This window comes from Dermacentor albipictus, chromosome 1, assembly GCF_038994185.2.
Source record: "Dermacentor albipictus isolate Rhodes 1998 colony chromosome 1, USDA_Dalb.pri_finalv2, whole genome shotgun sequence".
Classification (NCBI taxonomy): domain Eukaryota; kingdom Metazoa; phylum Arthropoda; class Arachnida; order Ixodida; family Ixodidae; genus Dermacentor; species Dermacentor albipictus.
The window spans coordinates 447,947,593-447,974,922 of record NC_091821.1 but is presented as its reverse complement, the minus strand read 5'-3'; the positions used below and the strand labels follow the sequence as shown (position 1 = coordinate 447,974,922).

General features: G+C 48.0%; 1 protein-coding gene across 4 annotated transcripts; it reads right to left on the bottom strand.

Moving 5' to 3' along the window:
* LOC135915310 (uncharacterized) lies at positions 1–26,134 on the bottom strand. 4 transcript variants are annotated; one of them, XM_065448346.2, is made up of 8 exons: positions 25,940–26,134; positions 13,243–13,503; positions 9,488–9,546; positions 8,462–8,515; positions 6,386–6,409; positions 4,637–4,690; positions 1,406–3,011; positions 1–540 (listed from the first exon to the last, which is right to left on the bottom strand). In XM_065448346.2, the coding sequence occupies exons 2-8, from the start codon at positions 13,433–13,435 to the stop codon at positions 164–166; spliced, it is 2,367 nt and encodes a 788-aa protein (XP_065304418.1). In that variant the 5' UTR covers positions 13,436–13,503; positions 25,940–26,134; the 3' UTR covers positions 1–163. The 4 variants fall into 4 exon arrangements, with proteins under 4 accessions (XP_065304418.1, XP_065304417.1, XP_065304419.1 ...); XM_065448345.2 differs by having other exon boundaries at positions 25,936–26,133; XM_065448347.2 differs by lacking the exon at positions 25,940–26,134 and adding an exon at positions 19,010–19,167.
* Between the last annotated feature and the right edge of the window lie 1,196 nt (positions 26,135–27,330).

Below are 27,330 nucleotides of genomic sequence, written 5' to 3'. Positions count from 1 at the left end.
CAAACCTGCTATAGCGACTATTGTCCATTTAATTAGTACCTAAGTTTCCTGCTCATTTCTTCTTTTCCCGACACACCTTCAGTCTTCGCTAGCTATTATGAACGTCACTTATAGGGTCGCGATTCCCGTATGACGGGCATGTTGTCATTCTGCGTTGCTTGGCCTAGGGAATCTTCAGCGCACTCTGCAGAGCACGGCTATTGCGTTTGTCGCCGTGCTGCTTCTTCCGAGCGTTGGCATGCTCGTGGATCCCCCCTTTCTCATTGCGCTGGCCGCGGCCAGAGCCGCTGGCTTCGGGAGGCTCCTCGTCGCCGTCGTCTTCGTCAGATCTGATGAAGTCCTCGAAACCGGACGACTGCGACCTCCTGTCGTCTCTGGCACGGATCGTGTCGAGAAGCGCGTCGCCTTGTTCATTTTCATTCTTTCGAGGCCTACTCGTACGCTTGTAAGGAGGCACTTCATCGCCGACGCCTTCTGCAGGCGCATCATTTTCTTCTGAACGCCTGCTCCATCCTCCACGAGGCTTGTTGCTCGGCTCCTCTGTGAAGAAGAAGACAACGACTGCACTGTCACACCGCATTGACTAAAATGTGTTCTGGTTGCAAGCCTAAATACCACATTGCGAAGATGGTAAACTGGGTCTTTTACGGAAGCTTAGTACTCTAAAAATATTGAAAGATAAGGCTATTCAAAATTCGGAAAAAGGGGCAGACATCAGACCACTAAGCAGCTAAGTTCAGGTGTTTGTGAGAACAGATATGGAGGGAGTGCAGTGAAGATAGACCCGTTTAAATTGCTATCTTCGTTATCTACCCACCTCCCCCCCCCCTCCCCCCGCCATCCCCGCCGTCTTATTCTGGCTTCAGTACTATGTGCGGGTAATACTCATTCACTCTGATTCCTCCCTCGCTCACGTACAGTTATGTGTTTTTCAATGCCCATCCTGTATCCATTCTAGCTTTCTTTGAAACAACTTTGGTGGCAATTTTTGGCGTCTTTTGCTTTATGTAACATAACAGTACGACAGTTGCATGCCGGCTGTGCATGCGGCCGGTAGTTTCTACTTTCTAGGCTGTAAATAAATAAAAGCTCCGCAGAAACACGCAAGGCGCAAGGACTATCACGAAATAAAAAAATATTAATCCACCTCACCAAAATCTACAAACTCTACAAAAAAATGCATATACGGATTTCTCAGAAAGACACTTTCTCAGTTGAAGAATGTGTGGTTTTTCTGTATATCAAACCAGACAATTTCGCCTTTTGGAGGCAGGCTCTCTTCGAACTCAGGTACTTCAGAGACTAGCAAATGGCAAAATGAGAAGAAAATGATCGGCAACTGCCAGCGTATATGAACATGAATAAACAAACAACATCTGATGAACCTCGTTCAGCCCACGCTCACCCTCCGTGTCTGGCGTCGGGAGCCTTGTGCCGCGGCCACGTCTTCTTTCCAATTTCCAGCGCCTCCACCAATCCGGGTCCACGGTCGAGAAAGGCCCTTCGATGTCGTGTTCGTAACTTTTTACAGAGTCGCGCTCGGGACCACCGCCGCCTAGGTAGGACGGCGTTTCATAGTCCTCCATTCCCCCAGACCAATCATGCGAGAGATCTTGGTCAGCTTCATAACTTCCTTGTGGTGCTGTTGTCCTTCTGCGATCAGTGGACATGGCCCCTCCTCGTTCAGCACCATAGCCTCCTCGTGGTCTCTTCGCCATTTTCCCGCGCCCATTAGCCGGGACACCATCTTGGTCAGCAACGTAATCTTGTGGTGCTCTTCTCTTTTCATGATTGTTATCCAAAGCGTCTTCCCGATGAGCATCGTAGTCTTCTTGAGGTCGCCTCGCCTTTCTTCTACGACCTTTGGCCGGCATCTCCTTTTCATCATCATTGTAATATCCTTGTGGTTCTCTTGTTCTCTTTCCATGGATGCCGCTGAGGACTCTTTCATCACCATCGTACCCATGCACTTCTCTTGCTCTCTCTTCACGATTCTTGTTCACGTTCCCTTCTCGGTCAGCTTCGTAGTTTTCTTGTGGGCCTCTTGTCCTTATTCTACGACCATTGGCCGGGACTCCTTCTCGGTAATCCTCGTAGTCTCCTGGTGGTCCTCTTGTTTTCTTTCTGCGACTTTTGTCCAGGACATCCCACTGGTCAGCACCGTAGCCTCCTTGTGAGCCTCCTGTTCTCCTTCCACGCCTCTTGTCCAGGTCATCATCTTGGTCGACCTCGTAGCCTTCGTGTGGTCCGCTTGTCCTAATTCTGCGACCATTGGCCGGCACCCTATCGTCGTCACCCTCGTAGTCTCTTGGGGGTCCTCTTGGTCTCTTTCTACCACTGTTGTCCAGGGACCCTCCTTGGTCAGCATCGTAGCCTTCTTGTGGTCCTCCTGCTCTCCTTCCATGGTTATTCTCCAGGGCATCGTCTTGGTCGGTCTCGTAGCCTCCTTGCGGAGCCCTTCCACGGTAGTTGTCCCTGTCATTTCCTGCCGCACCGCGCCGACGGTTGGGTCGGCTCTTTTGACGCTCATCGCTGCTGCCGTTCGAGTCTTCCAGATCAGGCGACTCTTCGCTCTTGCGACGGTGCTGCTGCCAGCGCGGTGGGCGGTCGCTCTCATGGTGCTCTCCAGCGGCGGAATTGACCACATCGCCATCGTTGTCCTCATTATAAACATAGCGGCGTTTCTTCCAGTAGTCCTCTCGCCACCTGGCTATTTCGTCATCGTAATCGTCTGGCCCTGGTGGCGCGCTGCCGCCTCTCGTTGATTCATCGTCTGGATCGGGGCGTCGGTATGGGCGGTGACCGTCGGGATGGAGCTCGTATTCACCCGCGGCGAGCTCCGCGCGGTTAGGCGTAGCCTCCTTGTCGACGATTTCTGATACATTACCCGCAGCGAGCATCTGCCGGAACGGCCTTCGGCTTGGCCAGCGTATTAGTGGCACGTGTGTGGAAGGTTGTGTTGCCGTCGGCACGATGTCCAAAGCAGGGTTCTCCGCCAATTCGTTGGCCCTCTGCGAAGTGATACCAGGATGCTGCGCTTAAAGACACGGCAAAAAATATTTACCAACTGCGATACATACACGATGGCGTTGCCGATTTGAGCATTAACAACATACACTTGGGACGTTATTTTGAATGTCGATAAAAAAAGATTGAACGAGAAAATGGACACCTCGTAGAAGGCACATTTAGTCATAACGAAACACCGAAAGGCCGACAGTCTTTTGAATAAGTGCTTCGTGAAAGAAATTGTCAGCAATTTTGCCTATATTTGCAGAACAGTACTACTTGGGATGTTTCTCCTCTCTTCTTCAGTTTGACTTTGCGCCTCGAAAGACACTGTTGGGAGGCTGTACCCAAGCATTGCCGTGTTCTCAACTCATTGCCGTGAGTGCACTCTCTGTATCCTCGCCACTATTTTATTCTCTCTTTATCGCGTTATATGCTCCTCCCAGCATCGGATTGCTTCCTGCGTTTTCTTGTCTAACCTTCTTGTGTGACTGAATAAGAAATAAATCGTTCATTTTTAGGGGATGGTCGACAAATGCTGGCTTGTAGTTATTGCCACATTTGACAAGACACAGCTGTCAGTATGGAGGGGGGCGGGACGGGGTTGGGGGCAGGAGTGTCTCGCTATGTAGCAGAGACCTATTATTCGATACTAGAGTGACCCCTGCAGCGCTGTCTAATGATGGAGGCTGCCATTTTGACTATGTACCGCTTCGCGCAACCACATTACGCAATACGGCAAAAAAATATACTGGGGCCAAATCTGAAAGCAGAGCTTTTCTTTAAATGGCCGCTGGTTATTGAGTTAGCTGGTTAGTTGGTCACAAGTGCGCTTCCAAAACATTGCATTTGAAAAACTGTCGGCCTTGGGGCGTGACGTCAGGAATAAATATGCGCAGGCCTTCTTTTACTTCTGTTCACACTGTCAGTTGTGGCCAAGACATGTTGAAAATAAGTTCTTCCGGCCGAATAGAGATAGACCAAGAGAAAAGGTAGCTATGGCATCCATTCCCCATATTAGCCCCAACTTCGAAGAATCTCAGATGCGCGTTGGTGTCGATATTGTGTTTTCTGCCCTCTTTTAAGTGTCACATCTGTGAACTTCTGTGAGCGAGAGTCAATGCTGTCGCTATGATGCCCACGTGGATGTCGCAAAAATGTCAAGAAATATTTGTACTGTGCATGGAAGGAGTCGTGTTCTTATCACGCGACAGATATTACGTCGAACAAAAGGTCATATATCCTCATAAACGTAGGAACAGCAGAATAAGGCTAGCACGTGCTCCTGTTTTGTTCAGTCTTGTGTAGTAGCGCTCCATGTGTTTTCATCAAATCATGAACCAACTATACCTGACCGCGTATCCTCCCTACACTCAGGAAAGCCTTGTTTGCACAGCAGGTTACGACTTGCCATTTACAAAAAATGCGATATGGCAGGATGGTTTCCACGGTTATTCCGAATAGTCGTGATATCGAAGACATAATTGTAAGTCGAAGAACCGAGGACGCTCGCATGACTATGTCGTTATTCCCAACCCGTCGGTCGTCTTTTTATATACCTAGGCTTGGCACAACCGACAGTCGATCTTTTGCGAGCATCAATTTGCAGCACTTTGTACAGTCTTACCAACAGGCAGTAGAGCGTCTCCAACTTCATGTGCAAGCTCTTGACGTAACAACGCTGGAAAGAGAGGAGATGACGTTTATTGATTGGCTGATTGATTCCAGAGTTTGAATACCCATTGCCACACGGGGGCTACGACTGGCAACGCGGTAGAGAGATTGGGGTTATTTTCGACAACCTGGAGTTCTTTAACATGCATCCACCATTGCTCATTGCACGATAGTATTTTCTTTTCTTTCTTCTTTTCTCGTATTTCTTCCTCTTTCTTTCAGCACACTACCATTCTACCATCGAAATGAGACTGCTGCGGCCGGGGATCGAACTCGCAATCCTTCGCTTATCAACAGAACACCATAGCCGCTGGGCCATCGCGGCAGATAAGAAATCCGCAGGATTCTACAATCGCAGAAATGGTCGGAGCTTCGCGGACATGACATTTCTGGCGCACACAATATGTTCCAGTGTCAGGTGACGATAAGCGCTTCTCAAGGACAGCGAAAAAAAAAGCAGATAGAGAATAGAAATTCAAGAACTGGCGTCGAGCTCCTTTATACGGCAGGGGATGTCCGAAATTTCTAGAAGAGTGGTGAAAGCGAAGCGAGCGGGTTAGATACAGTTTTCCTTTTGAAAGACAATGAACTTACGGGGTTGTAGCGGGAACCCCAATAAATCAATCGCTCAAATCGATAGATCAATCAATGAAACTTTGCCCCAGAATGAGAACGCGTTTCCGACGCACTTAAGGAGTGAGGTCGCTCGGTGTCATTGATGCCGGCCTAAATACGCCCCCTATAGCCAGCGTGATAATGAAAGGAGCACGCGAGGCGCGTTTCGATGATGAATACAGTGCGGTAGTCGCGCACGACGAGAAAGATGTGCTTTACATGTGGTCCCCGGTTTACCGACTCGCAAAGCGCAACACCAGGGCACGCTATATAAAATTAGAGGCGAGAAGCAAGCCTCTGAGGGACATATTCGGTAGAGGAGTTTAAAGCGCTGTTCAATAGCTCAGCCATCAAAAACTATCACGCGTAGCGTATGATGAACGCGGCACTCTTCTTGGTGACGCAGCTAAAGCTCTGAAAGTATATCAATAGGGGTATATATCTCCTTCGTGGGGTGTTCATCATTTATGTGCGCGCAAATAACGATGTGGTCCCATATTTTTAATATTAACTGATTCTTTGCTCCGTTTGGAACATCTGCGACATTCCTCCATCTCATACTCTGTTTCTTTTTCTCTTTTTTTATGGTTGTAACATTAGGTGACCCGTTTTAAATATTAAGACCATGTGTCCGTACATACAGAGCAGCTCGAGTCGTTAGAAGTGTTTCTATATATGAACTGGCCTTACCAAAGCTAAAGTGGACAGCCAATCACAAACTTTTCGCACGAACGAGACACGGCCTCTGTTTGCACATTGGTCAAATAAATACGAAACTTATATCTAAACACAAGTGAAACAGCTAACACAAACCCCTCTCCGCGTCCATGTGTTCGTTTAAGTACAGAGCTGATAAAACACGCGCTGCTTCGTAGTGAACCGAGCGAAAAATACCGATGCACAAGAAAGGAGACGAACGCGCGTGTGCGTGTGTTTTTTGTCTCACAAGAGAACCGAGCCCCAAACGAAAACAGCGCAAAAGCAACGACAACTAAATAGGCTACAACGCCATTCGTATTGCTCGCTAGCCTATAGTATCGGCATAAAATTTCTGAGATGCTATGATGTTATCAAGAAGGCAACTTACCACAATTCCCATTACATTGTCTCCCTGCAAGAGAAAACATTGATAGAGCGCGATGTGGGTCTTGCAGCAGGAAGTTTTTTTTTTTTTTTTTTACGGCGTTCCGAAGAAAATCGTGATGCGCGTATATGCCGGTGCAGAATTGCCTCGTTTGTTTTGTGGCACGCATTGATGTTTGTCGATGTCGTGCTTGCTGATATGCACCGCTCAGGACACCATTGCCTACTATTAGTACATGGCAATGCCGCCTTATCGCCACCCGTAAGAGCATGCGGAAATACTCATGAAAACGAAGAGAAACATTTCCTAACGCTCATTGAGCCCTTTGCATGCGATAGAGGGAGGAATGTGCAGTGATTTGCTTTGGCACTTTCAACAAGATGACAGAATTTGCGTTGAAGTAGCAGTCAAAGAACCGATTGCGTTGCACTCAGCTTCTCTTTCACAACAGAGCACTGCATTTATGAGGTCCATTCGGTTTCTGTGACGACGACTGCCGAATGAGTGAGTCACGCGCGACATCCTAACATCAGCACAATTTAGCCGCACAAAGTATGGCACACTTACAAGCCTAAATTTTCGATTGCCTTGGAGCGGTCCAGTTCAGAGGTCGTGATGAATATATACCCTATACCGTGTGGTACCCGCAGGATGATTAGCTCACAGAGCTTTATACGTTACTTTATATGAATGGAACCAGTTCGGAAGGTGACGACAACCTCAACCGTGACTAAAAAAAAATCGTCCTCTTTTCAGACCCCGCACAGGGGCGTCTAAAGAGTCGGTTAGAGTCATCGAAGACATTACACGTACCCTACACGTGAACAAACATGTTGCCCTTGTTCATGCCAGAGTCCGTGCTCCTTTAGCGGTACTCGACCTAGCTTTGCGTCATTTGCGCAACTGCGTTGCAATATCTTTCTGTACATATTTCTGCAAATTGGGTATACTTGTGGACTCAAGTTCATTTGTTGAAATATCACTGTGGCGTTATCCAAAGAATAAGTGAGGTAGTCCATAAATGAAATATCTTGTATTGATGATAACAAGTGGCGAATGTCTGTCCGCAGTGATCTGCATTGCGTGTCCAGAGGAGAGCTCGGCTTCGAAGGTCCGCGTGCACCGAGCTTTCCATCTTTCTTGATTTTTTTTTCTTGTCAGCTGAGGCTCGTGCCACACGGTCCCAAAAGAAGTAGACGCGTACGTCATCGTCGCGTTGTCGCAGGCTGGCGCTCCGTCTGCTGCACTATGCTCACTATTCCCAGCTGCTACTGCACACATTCATCATCATCAGCAGCAGCAGCAGCAGCAGCAGCAGCCTATTTTTACGTGCACTGCAGGACGAAGGCCTCTTTCAGCAATCTCCAATTAACCTTGCCTTGCTCTAGTTGATTTCAACCTCACCGAATTTACTGCCTTCCTCAAATGCATTTCCCTTCCCTTGGCATCCGTTCTGTAACTCTAATGGTCCACCGCTTATCTTCCCTACGCATTTACATGGCCTGCCCAGCTCCATTTTGTTCCTGATTATGTCAACAAGAATATCGGCTATTCCTGCTGCATCTCCGATCCACCCCACTCTCTTCCTGTCTCTTAGCTTTTTTCGTTCCATCGCTCCTTGCGCGGTCCTTAACTTGTTCTCGAGCTCCTTTGTTTAGTTCCATGTTTCTGCCCCATGTGTTAGCACCGGTAGAATGCAATCATCGAACACTTTTCTTCTCAACAACAGTGGTATACTCCTAGCCAAAAGTTGGCAATGTCTGCCGTATGTACTCCAACCCACTCTTATACTTCTGTAAATTTCCCTTTTGTATTCATGTCTATTTATATATTGCAATCTGCTACATATGTCGTACGTTTATTATCCTTCCCGCAATACCTGTTAATACGCAGTAGCAAGTTCACCTGATGACAATTGCGATCCACGAGTGTTTTGCAGCAACTATTCACCAGATGCTGCTTCGCTAGCAGCCAGGGCTGCGAGAGAAGTGGCCGCCAGTGGAAATGAGTGCGTGTACAGCTACAAGCCATAAGCGGTGCATGACAGGCTCGACGGCTAAAGAGATGTGGCATACTCACGTATTCAAGCAGATACTGTTCTTCTCTCATGCAAATCTTTGCTTTCAAGTTTACCTGAAGTAAAGGAGAGCGAAAGTTGACGCACACTGAAGAGAAAGCAAAGAAATGCACCAAGTGATTTTACGCGTGCAAGCACTTCGCTTTAAAGGTAAGGAGAAACTATTATTTATAGGACGGCGTATCCAATTGTCGCATAAATTACTCTAGACTGCTGGGCTCGCGGAGGCTGCAATGCGCTCAAAAGCAAGAGATCAAGTGTTCCGTGTTTTATTTTATTTTTTTCGAAATGGCACATAGTTTCTTTTACGACAGCCAATTACAGAGGACAGATGAGACTTGCCGCATATACAGAGTAACTTGCAATATAGTAGCGAGTCCATGCTACAGTTCAGCGCAGCTTGGGGTCTTTTATTCGAGGTGACGAGTCGCATACTCGCCAGGCTGATTTCAAAGTACTAATAGGCAACCTAAGTGTACGTTGTGCCATATCAGCTCGATAATTATTACGCGTCATCATACCCAGCAGGCTTACATCTTCTATTACAACCTCATCGCTGCTCACAAGTTTATTGCCCTGATTAAAAGAGGCACACAGAGAGAGAAAAAAAAAGTCAGCTGAAGGCAAGGCCTCCATTGAACACAGCCTCTCTCAACCGCAAAAGCTTTTGAGCTGTACTGATTCAATAACACTCTAGAGCGACTGAATCAGCCATGAAACATGTTCGAACTAGCCTTGCGCTGTTTCAACAACTTAAATGTAACGTGCGACCTTTTTAACAAATTCCGACGGAATTACTCTTGAGCGGAATGTTGTAGTTAGCCATAATTCTATAATCCCTGCGGTGATGTGTGTAGCATTTTTTTTTTCTGTAGTCAAAGTATCTGTCAAACGAAAAACAGAAATCGTATTCAATGAACAAAAAGCGAATTATTTCCATGGCATAAAATGATGAAGTTTTCAGCCCTTCTTGAGTCGCTTCAGACGTCTTCGTCTCCTGCGCAAATAACCGAACATCTGCTACTTACACTTTTTGGCAGACATTTTCTTGCCTTGTCCAGGAACGAAGCATTCATGCGGCATCTTTCTGCGGGCAGAAACGAGGCAAAGGTAAACTTAAATTGGCCTTCTTTTTTACGTCTAATGCAGGTATTTCACGAAGGAAATCTAAGATGCTTGCGACTGAGGCACAATCTGTAGCTATAACCTTGGACGTTGCAGCGTCGTACGTTGTAGTGTATTGTCGCCAGCTGCGCAGTAAGATTTCGCTGATCGAAAAACTGTGACAGTTTCTGAGAAACTGAGAAAAAGTAAAATTGGTCAAGAAAAACAGGTCAACTTAAAGGCAGTAAGAGTAAAAGCAGACAAATTTAGGCTGGTACTTGCAAACAAATATGCGGCCTTAGAACAGAGAGATGATGATGATGACATAGGGGTAATGAATGAAACCATAACCAGGCTGGCTTCAGAGGCAGCAATTGAAGTGGGAGGCAAGGCACCAAGGCAACCAGTAGACAAGCTCTCCCAAGCAACAAAGGACCTAATAACGAAACAACAAAGAATGAAAGTGTCCAACTCAAGAGATAGGATAGAATTCGTGGGACTGTCAAAACTGATCAACAAGCCGAAAATAAGGGATATTCGAAACTATAATATGAGAAAGACTGAAGAAGCCGTAAAAAATGGGCGCAGCCTGAAATCAGTGACAAAGAAACTTGGCATAGAACAAACGAAGATGTATGTACTAAAAGATAAGCAGGGTAATATCATCAGCAACCTCGAAGGTATAGTAAAAGCAGCAGAAGAATTCTATACTGACCTGTACAGTACCCAGAGAAGCCAGGATACCTCAATTAGAAACGGTAATGAACAAGACACAGGAACTCCTCCCATAGCTAGCGATGAGGCCAGAAGGGCCTTGCAAGAGATGAAATGTTGAAGAGCGGCAGGAGAAGATGGAATAACAGTCGATTTAATCAAAGATAGAGGAGACGTAATGCTTGAAAAACTAGCAGCTCTTTATACGAAGTGTCTATCGGCTGCAAGGGTCCCGGAAAAGTGGAACAATGCAAACATTATATCAATCCACAAAAAGGCAGACGTAAATTGAAGAATTGAAAAATTATAGACCCATTAGCTTACTCCCAATATTATATAAAATATTTACCGAAATAATCTCCAATAGAAGAAGGGCAACACTGGACTTTAGTCAACCAAGGGAGCAGGCTGGCTTCAGGAATGGGTACTCCACAATGGATCACATCCATGTCGTTATTCAGGTTATCGAGAAATCCGCAGAGTACAATAAGCCTCTCTATATGGCTTTCAAGGATTACGAAAAAGCATTTGATTCAGTAGAGATACCAGCAGTCATAGATGCATTGCGTAATCAAGGAATACAGACCGCTTACGTAAATACCGTGGAAAATATCTACAGAGATTCCACAGCCACCTTAATTCTGCACAAGAAAAGTAGGAAGATACCTATGAAGAAAAGGGGTCGGACAAGGAGACACAATCTCTCCAATACTATTCACTGCGTGCTAGGACGAAGTATTCAAGCTATTAAACTGGGAAAGTTTAGGAGTAAGGATCGACGGCGAATACCTCAGCAACCTTCGGTTTGCCGATAACATTGTTCTATTCAGCAGCACTGCGGACGAGTCACAACAAATGATTGAGGGCCTTAACCGGGAGATTGTAAGAGTGGGGCTGAAGATTAATATGCAAAAGACAAAGATAATGATAAACAACCAAGCAAGGGAACAAGAGTTCAAGATCGCAAGTCAGCCTCTAGAGTCTGTGAAGGAGTACGCTTACCTAGGTCAACTAATCACAGAGAACCCTGACCATGAGAAGGAAATTCACCGAAGAATAAAAATGGGTTGGATCGCATACGGCAGACATCGTGAGCTCCTGACTGGGAGCTTACCGTTATCCTTGAAAAGTAAAGTATACAATCAGTGCATTTTACCGGGACTGACATATGGCGCAGAGACTTGGAGACTGACAAAGAAGCTTGAGAACAAGTTAAGGACCGCGCAAAGAGGGATGGAACGAAGAATGCTAGGCATAACCTAAATAGAAAGAAAGAGAGCGGTTTGGATCAGAGAGCAAATGGGTATAGACGATATTCTAATAGACCATAAGAGAAAAAAATGGCGCTGGGCAGGTCATGTAATGCGCAGATTAGATACCCGTTGGACCATTAGGGTGACAGAATGGATACCAGAGAAGGGAAGCGCAGTAGAGGACGGCAGAAGACGAGGTGGTGCGACAAAATTAGGAGATTTGCAGGTGCTAGTTGGAATCGGTTGGCGCAGGACAGGGGAAATTGGAGATCGCAGGTCCTGCAGTGCACATGATGATGATGATGATGATGATGATGATTGTGGTGGTGATGGTGTGACAGATTCTATCAGAGTTGCTACGAGCTGAAGCAAATTAAGTTTAAAAATTTATGTGTGTTCGATAATACATAAACACGTTTATTTACAGAAACATGTTTTGGAGAATGGATTTCCGTAGTCAACCAAGTGCAAATGGACCCACAGCGAAAGTAACATTGGTACACTCACATAAATGGGCCCGCAAGACAATTAAATATGAACGATTGTGTGCGGAATCTGGCGGTTGGCGATGAAACTGTGTATATGAAATCAAACAGTGTGACCTACCCTCTAAACAATTACGTCGTATGCACACTATTAGGGTGTGTACTCTAAAATGCAGGAAATAATACATGTTAGAGCATCTTGTGAAGCAGAGTTGTGCTCTGCGTTGTGGAATCCAGAAAGAATTACAAGTCGAGCCCTTTCGGAAACACTGAGTTACGACGCACTTTCTTAAAGCAAACCATAGTTTATACGCGCAGACGGTTCACCATTGTTTCTGAGACGGATAACCTAGTTAAATGAACTGCGTTTTTGGAAATTAAGAAAATCGAAAACACAAGTCCTCGCTTCGAACGAAAGTGGTCCTTCACCTCGTTCTCGGTTTTTGCAGTACGAGTTTGAAAAAAGAAAAGCAATTTCACCACGGATGTAAACAGGCCAGATGGTGAGCTCGCAAAAAAAGAAAAGAAAATCCCGTCAATCTATACGGCAGTATCCATGTAGCCATTTTCACCGATGCCCCATTCCTTTATATCACGTCATATGGCAACATGCTGGCACGAAAAGCTAACTTCGTTTGCGTCACAGTCTGCGCTATATTACATTCGGAAAAGTTCAGTGGCGATTAACGGTGCATGCGAGAGAAATGGTTGAGCATTACGTCGCACCTTTTTGATGTTCCGGATCCATGATTTAAACCGCATTATTCAACACCTTGCAAAGTGTTGTTCAATCTCACTCGACACACGTCCTGCTTGTTCGAGGAGTCAAGTGCAAGTGACAGCAGTCCGGAGCAGACAACCGTCAGTTGCACTATGTATATATATCATAAGAAGCCAACAAACAAAGACACGGAAGACAATACAGAAGAAATTACTTGTACTTACTAGTTGAATTAAAGAAATGATAAATTATTGGAAATGAACGTGGATGGAAAAGCAAATGGCCGCAGGTGAGATACGAACCCACGTCTTAGCATTTCGCGTGCGATGCTCTTACCGATCGGGCTACTGCGGCGCCGTTTTCCCGCCCAATCTCTGGGGTATTTTATGCATGTCACCTGTCTATTTCTACCAGGTGACCAGCTTCCCACGCTTCACACACATACACTTTTTTCCCACTTTGACACTACTAAAATGCTAACGCATTAAAAGAGAATGCCCGCTCACCGCACGCGACGTTGTTGATGAGGACGTAGACGGCAAACGTCGGGCGCTCTCGGGCGAGCTTCACGAACTCTTCGTCGACGCCGTACTCGGTTTTAGACGAGTCGGCGCCGCCGACGCCCGTTGCGCGGACCATGCTCGACGACATCACGGCGACAATCAGGACGCCCAGCCGTGTGAGCCAAGCGCACAACATTGCCGGAGCTCAAGTGCTCGAACTGCGCCTTTGGTCCACTCCCTCTTTTTCATGTATCGTCTGCTAAGCTGCGTAAGGGACAAATAAAAAAAATCAGAGCCATTCCACTCTGTGAAGGTGGATGACAAGCGGAGCTGTACACATGGTTTTAAATATGTCGATAATAAATATTTTGATTGAACATATCACGATGAATTTCGTTTGTCACGATTTTTTTGTTGTTTTATTAAATTGTATACTCAATGCTACTTTTTATTATTTTTTACCTTCTTTTGTCCGCTTTCTTTTTTATTTGTGATTTGGTCAACAAGGGGAATATCGCTTTATAATCGCTATGATATGCAGCCAGTGGCTCTCTGGCGACCCTGGAAGGGTTCTTGGCCAATGTGAGGTCTATAAACGAACGATGACGTGTCGTGGGCCCACTGATGTTTGTGCAACATTGAATGCCCGACCTTTCCAAGATAAAAGCCACGAACCACTTGCCGTCCGATCGAGACATATCTATGTTGAAATCACCCAGAATTACGGTGCGAGTGGAGTCGGTAGGGGCGATCCAACCAAAAGTGCGTACGCTTGGCGTTTGCGGCGCGCCCTTCGTCCGCATTACGTGCCATCCGCCGTCGCCGCATGCATTGTCGCTTCTGTTCACGACGGTGTTCATCGTAGGCGCGCTGTTCTTCCGCAGTCCTCAATGCACGCGACCTATCCATTGCCCGGGTGGAAGGGAACTGAGATGAGCTTACGTGGTTTGCCTATAGGGCCCGCGATGTCAAACCGCAATGCATACTAAACAGTGTCTATTCCAGTTTTACTTTATGTTATTAGGATATTTATTTATCACAATGTGTTTTCACACTTCTCACGATTAAATGAAGCTGGAACATACCGGCGATATGCTTTTGCTTTGTGTTTTAGCTCTTTTAGCGCTGGGGTGGCAGCCATCTTTCTTGCCTACGCGCACAAACCACCGGAACCTAGCGTATAACAGCTCCACTGTTAAAAAAGAAGAGGAACTTCGCGTAAGGACTCTTCGCGTAGAACTGGTGACTGGAAGAACTTTCGATAGAGCGTTTGGGCCGCACATGCAGGCTCTGCCACTGGCGTACGCGGTGTTCCTGCTCACCAATAGCCGCTTCAAGTGTGCGTTCACGAAAATGAGCTAGCAAGGCGCAAATACGATCGGCCTCGCAAATACCACGCGCATTCATTCAGCTTCGGTGTCTGCGCTCCGGAGCGCAGGCTCGTTTGTGGGCTGATCATTGCGTAGGCAGCAAATGTCACGCGGAATGCGCTGCTCACGATCGGCGCAAGCCAACACCGACAGCTCGCCACTTCCAAACGGTGCCGAGCCGGGCAATAGGCGGGGTTAGTTCCTTCACACCAACTTCGAGACAGCTGGCCAGTATCGCGGCGCGCGGCATTTTAGTGCGAACTAGCCTACCAACCCGGATTTCGCCTCTGTCTGTTTGAAGCGCCTTCGTACAGCCCCACGCGTTCGCGCGGAGGTGCCGTGCGTGTTCTTCTGTGCCTGCGAAACGGCCGGCTCGGCCTCCGCTCTCAACGATGGTTGGATGGATGCTATGAGCGTCCGCTTTGGAACGGGGCGGTGGGTGGCGCCACCAAGCTCTTGCTATTATACTCCCTAATGTCCTACCTAGGTTAAACAATAAAAAGGAAAAAGAACGCTATGAACTCGCACAACCAAATTTTTTGGTCTCCTATGGCGAACTGTGCTTTTGTACGTCTCCATTTTTTGTCGTTTCCCTAGTTTTCCTCCACCAACCCTTCAATCGTCTCTTGCTTAACTCACGGCGCTCACGCGCGCCGCCGCACGTGACGTGATGGAAGCGCCGCTCACGCCTCGCCTTGCGTGCAACGACTGCCACGTGTGTATCTATAGCGACCCTCCGTCACTTCGTTGTCCCCGCTTCTAGAAAATCCAGTTTGCCTCGCCGTGGGGGTCATTGCCCCCTGCTCTTTACCACAGCCACGCGCCAAACCACCTGTTTTTGCTGTTGAGTAAAGCTAGTCGACTCTCCGTTCTCAAGCTGTCAAAACGTGTATTCCTTGCTTCCACTAAACCGAGCTCCCAAAACGTACGTGTGAAATAAAAATCTCAGTTCCCTCCACTCTGCGAAGAAGAATGACCACTCAGGCTGGGTATGTGGAGCCCAATGGCGAAACGTACCTCCGCCGCATGTCGGCTCCGCATTGCACTATCTTCGGGATCGGCCCACCCGTGGGGAGTGCTTAACGCCTCCTTCACCTCGGCGCGGGTCGGCCCGGCATCGTACTATCTTCGGCCCACGTATGGGGAGTTTCTTGCTTACAACGACACGAAAATTTCTTTGGAAAATAGAGGTACACGGCTTCGCTGTAATATGGCAAGTGAATCGGAATCCTCATCGTAAATGCCTGAAGAAGGGATGCGTCGCGCCAAGCGCCGCTAACAACAACGAGCCTGGTGACAGAGAAAGCGGGAGTCGACCGATGAAGATGATGAGGCCAGGCGACTGCGAGTGCAGCAACAAAGAAGACAATTCGTGACGTTGAAGCGTGCCAAACTGTCAAAAAAAAACGACAGAAGCAATTTGAGAACGGCAGATTGAGCAAGCTTGCAAAACGCGCTGCCGCAACGGATGAAAGTCGGACTAGCTGCGGACGTAGAATGCCAGCATTGAAGAGAAAATGTGCTTTAGCCCGATGCTCCACGATCGGCGCAGGCAAACCGCCTATAAGTTTAACACGAGAGCGTTAAGGGCCCCGCGTCGCGGAAAATTCGGTGCCGGCACCGTGTGTATGTGTGTGTTTCGCGCACTGCGAGTAACACGGCAAAAAAAATAACCACATTGGACATAGCGGGCGGTGAAAACGAGTGAATGCCTTAAAGGGCTCCTCACTATACGCCATAGCAAATTTTCGTTACACGCTGGAAGTTGGCACGTGTCCTCTAGCGTTCTGCCGAAAAAATGTTTCAAATCGGCACATTAATAGCCGAGATACAAATATTTCAGCGTCGCGAACCTGATTTCAGGAGCCGAGCTCCACTGCCAAGCGAGGCACTCTCTCCACTTGGCCCACCTAGCCTCCGCAAACGAAATTCCTTCCGTGCGTTCTCCCACACCGGACCTCGAGGATCGCACGACGCACACGTCACGCGCCCCGCCTTCATTTTTTTCTCCTCGCTTTTTTTGCGGCGCGGCGCACTTCCGCTGACGGCGTCGCGATCGAGATGTTGTGATTATCTCGTTTCGCGCAGCGCAAGGTTTTGAACGCTTTGCACGGGGACATCTGACTAGCGGTATAAGTCAGTGCTACACAAACACTGAGGCAAACACAAGCGGATAAGTAAGAACAGTAAGAACACGGTAAGAGTAAGAGTAAGAACACGGTAGAAAATGGCACAGTTTCGGTGTCTGCGCGCGCGACTGCACGACGTGCGAACATGCAGACGAAACGGAAGTACATCTCTCTTGGTGCGGTGCGAAGTAAAACAAGAACATGCAGACATTCGGTTTGTGGGTTTTATTATTTTTCTAAGCTTTAATTAGTCTATTCAAGCAACATATTACACAAATAACAGATGTTGTCTTGAATAATTTGAGAAGTCACGTGTCACCACGAGCGACGTCACAGTGCAAACGCGTGTACGTAGGCGCACTTGCGCGTGTACGTCATCCTCCGGCTTGGAGCCCGGCGGCCGCGAGGAGAAGGGAAAATGGCGTTCGGTACAAATTTCAGGTCTTTCCGTGGCGTGTAGCGGTGTAATACTTTGCAGACACGATCGTTATTGCGCAATGTATGCCCTACGCTTGTCAGCTCAAAATGGCCAGACCTGGGGGCCAGAATTTAAGAAACTATAACAGCATTTCCATCAAAATGCGCACCCAGAATTTAAACATAAAAATACATCTTTAATTATTATGGACTAATTAGGTGAACAATCAGCACACGCAAATTATCCTGGTGGTGAAAGAGGACTGATGACCGAACACAGTATGTCTCATAATCATATGTTGTACCTGCTTTGCTTAGCAGTTTCGCTAACTTAGCCGCAGGGACTCCCTGTCTATCGCTCCAGGGAATGTCTCTCTCTCTCTCTCTCTCAATATTTATATATATATATATATATATATATATATATATATATATATATATATATATATATATATATATATATATATATACATGACCGCTAGAGCGGTATTTGTGGCCGCCGTCCTAGTACTGCACTAGGTGAATGATGGATGTTGCCTCTTAGATTTTCGTGCACACTCTTTTTATATTTGTGGTTTGATTTACGACACACAAAAAGCTTTCATCAAAACAACACGCACCTGCGCGAACGCTAAACATACCTTCACATCGGAAGTAAACTGCAAGCCAAGCGCACATCTTGAAGGCACGTATGGCAGTCAAGAGGCTTAAATAATAATTTCAGAGTTTGAATATAGCATTAACTAAAAAGAAAGAAAACGGCTTATTAATGTTTGCGGAGCGGTAGCATGTCCTGCCAGGGACACCGTAATTGTCTTGCTCTTAAGCGCCCACCTGAAAAATTTCGCGGCAAAAAAACTAACTAAGCACAATACCGCTTGGCTTCTGTTATCTAACTAGAGCCTGTATATTCAGCGTTACAGAGCAGAATAACACAAGAAAGTAAGGCTAAATATTTCGACAAGGCTCGTCAACGCTTACTGTAGCACCAAGGCGTCTCGATTCGGAGAAGAGCATTCTCTCATGCAAATGATCCTACAATGGCTTTGCAGCGTATAACACGCCGCTGCTGTTTTTGTTATTGCAACGTGTCAAAAAAGTGAACAGTAAAAGCGCAATTCTCAGAACAGACCAAAGCAACGGAATTATTATTACCAGGTTAACGTGAAAATGCACACACTATTTTTGACTTGTGAGTGACGGTGTAAAATGCGAATAGTCAGAAACAGTCATCTTTGGCTTATTGCTGCAGTTTGGGTGTTCAACAGCTCTATTACAAGCTAAAATAATGTTGCGTGTCTCTATGCTACTATGCAAAAGCAAGGTCAAAGCAAAATGGAACCGTCGTATCAGACTTTCGCACCTGTGATGCCCTAAATACAGAACTGCATCCCCCTACCATTAGTGTCACCATAGCAACTGAGACTTTTATTTTTCCTTGGAAGAACCTTGCACTGGGAACTCAATCGCCACTGCCTGTCGGCATCCCTGCCTGCGTGTCGTTACTAAATATTATCAGATCAGGTTTACGAAAGGTACGTCATTGTCGTGCTTCCAGAAGCCTCATGCAGACAGTACTGTCAGCACCAAAAACGCCAACTTGAGAAGCTGCACTATCAAGTATTTTTTTTTTCAGTGTGACAGCTAGTTATTGCGGTTGAAGGAGTGAGCATTGAGCTATTGCGGTTGTTTTCTCTTAAACGATTGTTACCCTTCTCTCACAAAAGTGCAGATAACCATGGACACGGCATAAAAGCGGTCTCAAAATGTTGTGAAATGCACCACTAAGAACGGTGCTCTGCTGCTAAGCCCCAATTTGAATTTACTGCAACAAAAAGAAGGCGCGTCACTTGCTGCGAGATCTTCGGCTTGTGTCCTTGTCGCTGGCCATCGTGTTCGGGCGGCACCGTGGCGTCACATCTCCCGTCCTTACGAAGGCTCACAAAACACGCACTCGCAGTTCTGAAGCAACAAGCTTGGTGCCTGCTGTTGTTGTTGCTCATCGAACATGTGGCTCATGCCCACTTTGAGGTATTGACCGAGAAATGGGAAGATTATTATAAGTTATAGTTAAGACTGAATTTCCGACACTGCTATAATATAAGTGCTGTTCAAAGTTAAATTACATGTTAAAATGAAGGTAATATTACCAGTGTGACGAAGAAGATGGGCAGGCTGAAAAGCCCCGTTGCCATCGCATGGCACGTACCCAGTTCGTTCGCTGGCTGCGCCCTACCTGCTGGTGCTGAGTTTGTCGCTGCTGCTCTACGAGCCGAATAAACCCCCTTTACAATTGGTGGAGCTGCGGGGTACAACCAGAATTCTGGAACTTCGTAATCGGACACTGCAGCCCGTCTTCATAATGCCGGAAGAAGGACCACCACAACCCGCTGCCCCGGCGACTACCGTGGTCTGCCCCGGCCCGTTGCGGCAACGCGACCCACCCATCTTCAGTGGTACAGAAGACCATGATGTCGAAGACTGGCTCGCTGACTACGACCGGGTGAGCATCCACAACCACTGGGACGACACCAAAAAACTTAATTACGTGTCGTTTTACTTGAGCGGTGTCGCCAGCGTGCGGCACCGCAACCACGAACGTGATCTGACGACGTGGCCGGCCTTCAAGACTAACGTGACAGAGGTATTCGGGCGCCCCGCGGTTCGCAAGCTTCGCGCCGAGCAACGTTTGCGTGGCCGTGCGCAACAGTGCGGGGAGACATTTACGAGCTATATAGAAGATGTTGTCGACCTCTGCAATCGCATTGACGTCGCAATGCCTGATGCCGAGAAGATCCGCCATATCCTAAAAGGCATTGAAGACGGCGCCTTCCAGATGCTGTTGGCGAAAAATCCCTCGACAGTCTCTGAACTCGTCAGTCTGTGTCAAAGCTTTGACGAACTGCGCAAACAACGCGTAGCCACCCGCCAATCTACACCTCAGGCCACTTCAATGTCGAGCTTGGGTGCTGCCCCGGATAACACTTCGCTGCTGCTACAGATCAAGGAGTTCGTCCGTGAAGAGCTGGCTCGTCAGCTTTCCTTGATTCCATTTGCACACGGCCAGCCGAGTACTCCGTTGGCGCCCGCTCTCCAATCTATCGTCAAGGAGCAGGTAGCCGGCCACATTTCGCCTTCTCTTCAACAGGCTCCGACGGCCGCTCCCCTGACGTACGCCGAAGTCGCGATGAGGCCTGCGCCACAGACCTACAGCCCCCTTCGCCCACCTTTGCGCCCACCCGTATCCCCTCCAGTCCGTCCACTGGCGAACTATGCACGACCACAAGACCATTGGCGCACGGAAGACAACCGTCCGATTTGTTTTTATTGTGGCCGTGCTGGACACGTGGCACGTCACTGTCGCCTGCTTACACCGAACGTCCCGAACAATGTGCGTCCGTATGCACCACGTTTCCAACAACGCCGCAACTATTCGGACGCCTTTGAATCTCCTTCTGCCGTCGACACCGCATTCTCCGCCGCTCGCCGTTCACCTTCTCCTCGCCGCCGCTCGCTTTCCCCCATGCACCGGCGGCGGAGCCCTTTGCGCCAGGAAAACTAAATATCGCAGTTCAGGAGGCGAGAACTGCGGTGCCAGCGAAATGTATAAGGCCTCACATTTCTCCGAAGATTGTTATTCAAGTCGCAATCGGAGGAACATTGACGCTAGCACTTGTCGACACCGGCGCTGCACTTTCAGCGATAGATGCCCGTATTTGCCGCAAGATCGGAAAAGTGACGACGCCGCTTTCTGGACTGTCTCTTCGAACTGCCAACGCGCAGCACGTCGAGCCATGCGGCGCCTGCACTGCTCGTGTCGTAATTCAGGAGGTCCTCTATATAATAGAATTCATCGTGTTGCCATCATGTTCACACGACGTCATATTAGGTTGGGACTTTCTCTCCACACATCATGCGATCATTGACTGCGCCCGCGCTGAAATCGAGCTGTTTCAGTTTTCGACCGATATTATCACTTACCATAAGGACCATTGTCGCAAAATCGCTGTTTCAGATGACACCATTATACCTGCCTGGTCTTCCACTCTTGTCAGTATCTCTTGCGAATATGTAGATGACGGCACCGTACTCTTCGCTCCGTCTGAACTCTTAGTTCGCCGCCGTTCACTACCACTGCCGTTCGCCGACCTCGAGTTCAAAGCTGGTGCCTCTCTCATGTGCATCTCCAACCCATCGGCTGAACCAATTACTCTACGCCGCCGTAAAAGCCTTGGCAGAGCAGAGCCACTGACCTCATCTTCAATATTTGACACGATGGACGACTCCACTTGTCTTGCTGCTCTCGAGGCATCGCCTCCTCAGTCACTGCCGCGTTCTTTTACGCCAGCTATTGCCAGTGACCTTACGATGAAACAGCGCGACGAACTTCTTCGCTTGCTCCAAGGCTTCTCTTCGTCTTTTGACTGCCAAGCAACATCACTCGGCCGCACAACGACTGTTTCGCACACTATCGACACTGGGAGCCATGCACCAATTCGACAGCGTCCCTACCGAGTATCGGTGACTAAAAGGCGCGTTATCAATGACCAGGTGAACGATATGCTCAATCGCGGTGTCATCCAGCCTTCTAGTAGTCCTTGGGCATCACCAGTCGTCCTCGTTAAAAAGAAAGACGGCACCATACGATTTTGCGTCGATTATCGAAGGCTTAATAAGATTACCCGAAAGGATGTATACCCGTTGCCACGTATTGACGACGCACTTGACTGTTTGCAAGGAGCGGAGTTTTTTTCCTCCTTAGATCTCCGTTCTGGCTACTGGCAGGTGCCCATGGCTGACGCTGACTGTTCGAAAACCGCGTTTCTAACACCTGATGGCTTGTATGAATTCACTGTAATGCCGTTCGGTCTGTGGAATGCGCCCGCCACCTTCGAACGCATGATGGACGGCATCCTACGCGGCCTGAAGTGGCATACTTGCCTCTGCTACCTCGACGACGTTGTCGTCTTTTCTCCTGACTTTCCGACCCATCTTCGGCGTTTACATCAAGTTTTGACCTGTCTCCGGAATGCTGGTCTCCAGCTTAACTTAAAAAAGTGCCGATTTGCAGCTCGAAAACTGACCATATTAGGCCACGTTGTCTCCAAAGAAGGCATTCTTCCTGATCCTGCTAAACTTCGCGCCGTATCCTAATTTCCAAAGCCCACTAACTTGAAAGCACTACGCAGCTTCATTGGCCTATGCTCTTATTTTCGACGTTTCGTTCGCAATTTCGCTACTGTGATCGCACCACTAAACCAACTTCTCCAAGGCGACAATGAACTCTCTGCTTGGTCGGAAGCCTCTGATGATGCCTTTACGACTCTTCGTCACCTACTCACGTCTCCGCCAATCTTGCGCCATTTTGATCCCAGCGCACCTACATAACTTCACACTGACGCCAGTGGTGTCGGCCTTGGTGCCGTGGTCGCACAACGCAAGAACACCAATGCCGAATACGTCGTCGCCTATGCCAGTCGTGCCCTCACGAAACCTGAGGCCAATTACTCAGTAACAGAAAAAGAGTGCCTGGCTATCGTATGGGCTCTTCAAAAATTTCGTCCATATCTCTACGGTCGACGCTTTGACGTGGTGACGGATCATCACGCACTTTGCTGGTTGTCCAACCTCAAAGACCCGTCGGGCCGCCTCGCTCGGTGGGCCCTCCGAATCCAGGAATACGATATCCGTGTCGTCTATCGTTCTGGCCGCAAACACTCTGACGCCGATGCCCTCTCGCGCTCCCCAGTTACTTCAGACAGCAGCACTTCTACCGACAGACATGACATCTCACCACTTGACATCCTGGGCATGGCATCGGAGCAACAACAAGACTCATGGATCGTCATGATGTTCGACTTTTTGTCGAATCCTCCGGCAACTTCGGCACCTCGAGCGCTACGCCGACAGGCGCAGCATTTCAGAATCCGGGACGGACTTTTATACCACCGCAACTACCACAATGACGGCCGCAAATGGCTTTTAGTAGTGCCTCGTCACCTACGACAAGAGTTCTGCTCCGCTTTTCATTCTGACCCGCAGTGTGGCCACAGCGGAGTGTCAAAAGCTTACACACGGCTTCGCCTACAATATTATTGGCGAGGGATGTGCACCTTCGTTCACAAATATGTACGCTCCTGCATTGCCTGCCAGCGACGCAGATGTGTCCCGCATCTCTCCACCGCACCTCTCCAACCACTTCCCTGCCCAGCTCAGCCATTTGACCGTGTCGCCATTGATATATATGGGCCTCTTCCATCTACTGGCGCTGGCAACCGATGGATTGTTGTCACCGTAGATCATTTGACACGGTATGCTGAAACCGCCGCCTTGCTTGCCGCATCAGGAAAAGACATCGCCTCGTTAATTCTAAACAACTTCGTTCTCCGCCATGGCGCACCACGTGAACTGTTGAGCGATCGGGGCCGCGTATTCCTCTCAGATGTCCTGCAGTCACTCTTATCTGAATGCCAAATTATTCACCGCACTAGTACTGCTTATCATCCACAGACCAATGGCTTAACAGAACGATTCAACAGAACTCTTGGTGACATGCTATCAATGTATGTTGCATCTGACGACTCCAACTGGGACCTTGTACTTCCGTTCGTCACTTACGCATTTAACACTGCCTCTCAAGCCATTACCGGATTCTCACCATTTTTTCTGCTTTACGGCCACCATCCCTCCAGCACCATTGATACGGTTCTCCCGTACCGGCCGCACCCTGCTGAATGCTCACCTGTTGCTACGGTTGCTCAGCACGCCGAGAAATGCCGCCAACTGGCCCGTTCGTTGACGTCTGCTCAACAGTGCCGCCAAAAAGAACACCATGACCTCAATCCTCCCCCTCACCCCTTCCCCGTCGACTCACTCGTGTGGCTTTGGGTCCCACCTGTTGCTGCTCCTGGCCTTTCGTCCAAGCTCCTCCCGAAGTACCACGGGCCCTACCGCGTGGTTGCACAAACATCACCAGTGAACTACGTGGTCGCACCCGTATCGCCATCTTCCGATCTGCGTCGTCGGGGGCGAGAGACTGTGCACATTGACCGGCTGAAGCAGTATTACGATCCACCCACCTCTTCCTAGGTCGCCAGGATGGCTCCTCTTCAATTCCGGGGGTGATTGTGACGAAGATGGGCAGGCTGAAAAGCCCCGTTGCCATCGCGTGGCACGTACCCAGTTCGTTCGCTGGCTGCGCCCTACCTGCTGGTGCTGAGTTTGTCGCTGCTGCTCTGCGATCCGAATAAACCCCCTTTACACCAGTAAGAATCAATAATCGTTAATTGGTGCCTGATAGTGCGAAAAGTGAAGATTACAATGCCCCTTGGTAAATTCACTCATGCACCGTGGTGGGACCCTGTGGCCTGTTTTGTCCGACCACAAGGCAGCTGAAGTGAAAAGCTTGTTGTGGCTAGTTTCTCTATACTTCTAACCACACGGAAAACCGCCTGCTTCTTGGCCAATCCCCCATAGTGGGTACGCACCACTGTCTGAGACACAAGACAAGACAAGAAAAGCAGACAATGTGCGCCTTCATGGTGTAAACTCAAGCTCAGCCCGCCTGAAATCAGGTGTCCCACGGAGGGTCCTATTTTAGGGCCATTATTTTTCCTGTCATTTATTAATGACATCGTACAAAACGTATCTGTAAAAATAAAACTTTTTTTTTGCGGACGATTGCATGCTACATTAAGAAATTCGCGGTCCGAGTGATCAGTAATCTTTAAGCATAGCATTATCCACATTACACACATGGTGTAGAAACTGGCAGATGACAATTAATTTCCAAAGAACAGTGTCAATGAGAGTGACACGGAAAAAAGAACCGCTTGTCATAAATGTTACACAGAGAGGGTGATCCCAGGTGATTTTATTAGTGAAAAAAGACTTAAATTAAAAATTGCCTCTTGTTGATCGCACTACTCCGTCACATCCGTTGGATTACTTTAAGAGGCATACATTGCTTGCAGGACAAATTGTGACCTAATGTTATGCAATTATATTTCCGAATTATTTTTTGTTTAGCTTATTTTAGGGCACGTGTCCAGACAGGGACTGTGCAGCCACGTCCATTTGCGAATATATATATATATATATATATATATATATATATATATATATATATATATATATATATATATATATATATATATATATATATATATATATATATATATATATATATATCCCTCCTCATTCCTTTACGGAGTTTCCCTATCGCTGCGCTTGAACACAGCGTGGTCATTGCTGAACCACCGAGTCTTCTCTTTGTGCCTGCGTCGATTCTGTGCCCTGCAATGGAACTATTTTATGGGAGCACGAACAACAAGCGCCACGCGCCTCTGTGGGAGAAACTTATTCTGCATTCTTGATCTGTTACCGACTATAAGGTGAGTACGAAAGACGATGCCTGATCAATTTCTACATTTCCTGCGTCAGCAGCCTTGGCGGACGCCCGCGTGCATTCTAAGCGACAGAAACAGAATACCGCGCCAAGTGCCCGCAGTGAGCACAAACGTGAAGCGTGTGCGTTTGCGTCCAAATAAATGTCCAAAACTAGTAGCATCCCGACCAACTCGCGGCAGGAATACCTTACTTCCCGCCAGCTTTCGCGGTACGCGATTTGCAGCCAACGGCTTGTCGCGACAGTGTGGCTCGCGTAGTCGCCAATGTATACGCATACCTTGGCCCCAAGTGCAGGTGTATGTTACCAGTCTGTATAAATTGAGATGTACTCTGGATATCTCTGCGCACGCCTCAGTACGAATGATATATACTTGCGTATTGCTGTCACCGGCGTCCCTCAAGCCCGGGAGGCTCTTTTAATCCTTCTGTATAACAGCGTTCCTTGTTGCCATAAATCCGAACGGGTAACTATAGCCGCATCCAGTTTTATACATCAAACAGCGAAGCTCGCGCATCGCGCTGGCGAAATTAAACCTATAGCTTTTTAGCACTTTGCGTTAACAAAACGAGCGCTCAGTATCACGCCCTCAAGAACATATGCCTCTCTCGTGCATCTGCGTTCAGCCACAACACAGAGCAAACATCTGTTGCAGGGCCGGCTCTATTATGTGCGACGCGACCACAACGCAGCAGACGGTGGCCATTCTGCAGCTATAGGAGCAACCGGTTCCTCGGTTATCTAGTAGTGAACACGTACATGGTTTGAGTCAGAAGTCTGTGAGGGCGTGCGGGTGTGTGTTTGTGCGTACCCATGTATGTATGTATGTATGTATGTATGTATGTATGTATGTATGTATGTATGTATGTATGTATGTATGTATGTATGTATGTATGTATGTATGTATGTATGCATGTGTCTGTTGCGTGCGCCCACACACGCACACGCATGCACACATGACCACAGTATAGCTTGCCCGCAAACGTATTACCCTTTGCAAGACTCCGGGTTACCAGATAAGCGTACAGCAGCAACAACGCTGGTAGCACCATCTTGTGCTACAAAGCTGAACCAGAGAGGACGCATATGTATTATTGCAGCGACCTCCCATCTCCTACCTAATTGATAGAAAATTGATGGAATCGGTAGCGACATACCTGTTAACATGGGGTTCTTTTACCACTGTCCTTCAACGAAAAGACTCATGCAGCATAAAAAAAGTCGCAGTTTCTTCCGAAAGGCGAAGCGTCGGTTTCGACAGCAAATTAGTGGACAGCTATACGAAGTAAAAATAGTACCTTTATCGGCCATATAAAGCTGTAAACATAAGCCTACTAACCTAATGAATAAGATGATGTCACGCGTGTACAAGTAAACATGGACACATCTCACTTGATGGACGCGGAAACTCGCTGTCAGAACACTTCAGAGAGGAAACGCGGAAGCAGCAGCGAGCGAATTGACATTCGTGCTGCTGCTCACATCAGCGCGAACAAAGTCGCGCAAACACAGCGCAGTACGGACTCTGTACCTGTCGCAGATGACTTTCAAGATACAGCGGCCCTACCGGCCCTACCGGAGTAGAATGCCACCCCCTCCCATTTCCTACCCTTCCTCCGAAACCTTGCGTGAGGCGGAAGGCGGCGCGCTTCCTCCCCACTTTCCTCCTTTGCATGCGCGAGACTGAGCCGCGATCACCATCTCACCCTCGAGCGCTTTCACTCGCACATACAGCATACGGCGCACGGCGTCGATTTTATCGCCCTTG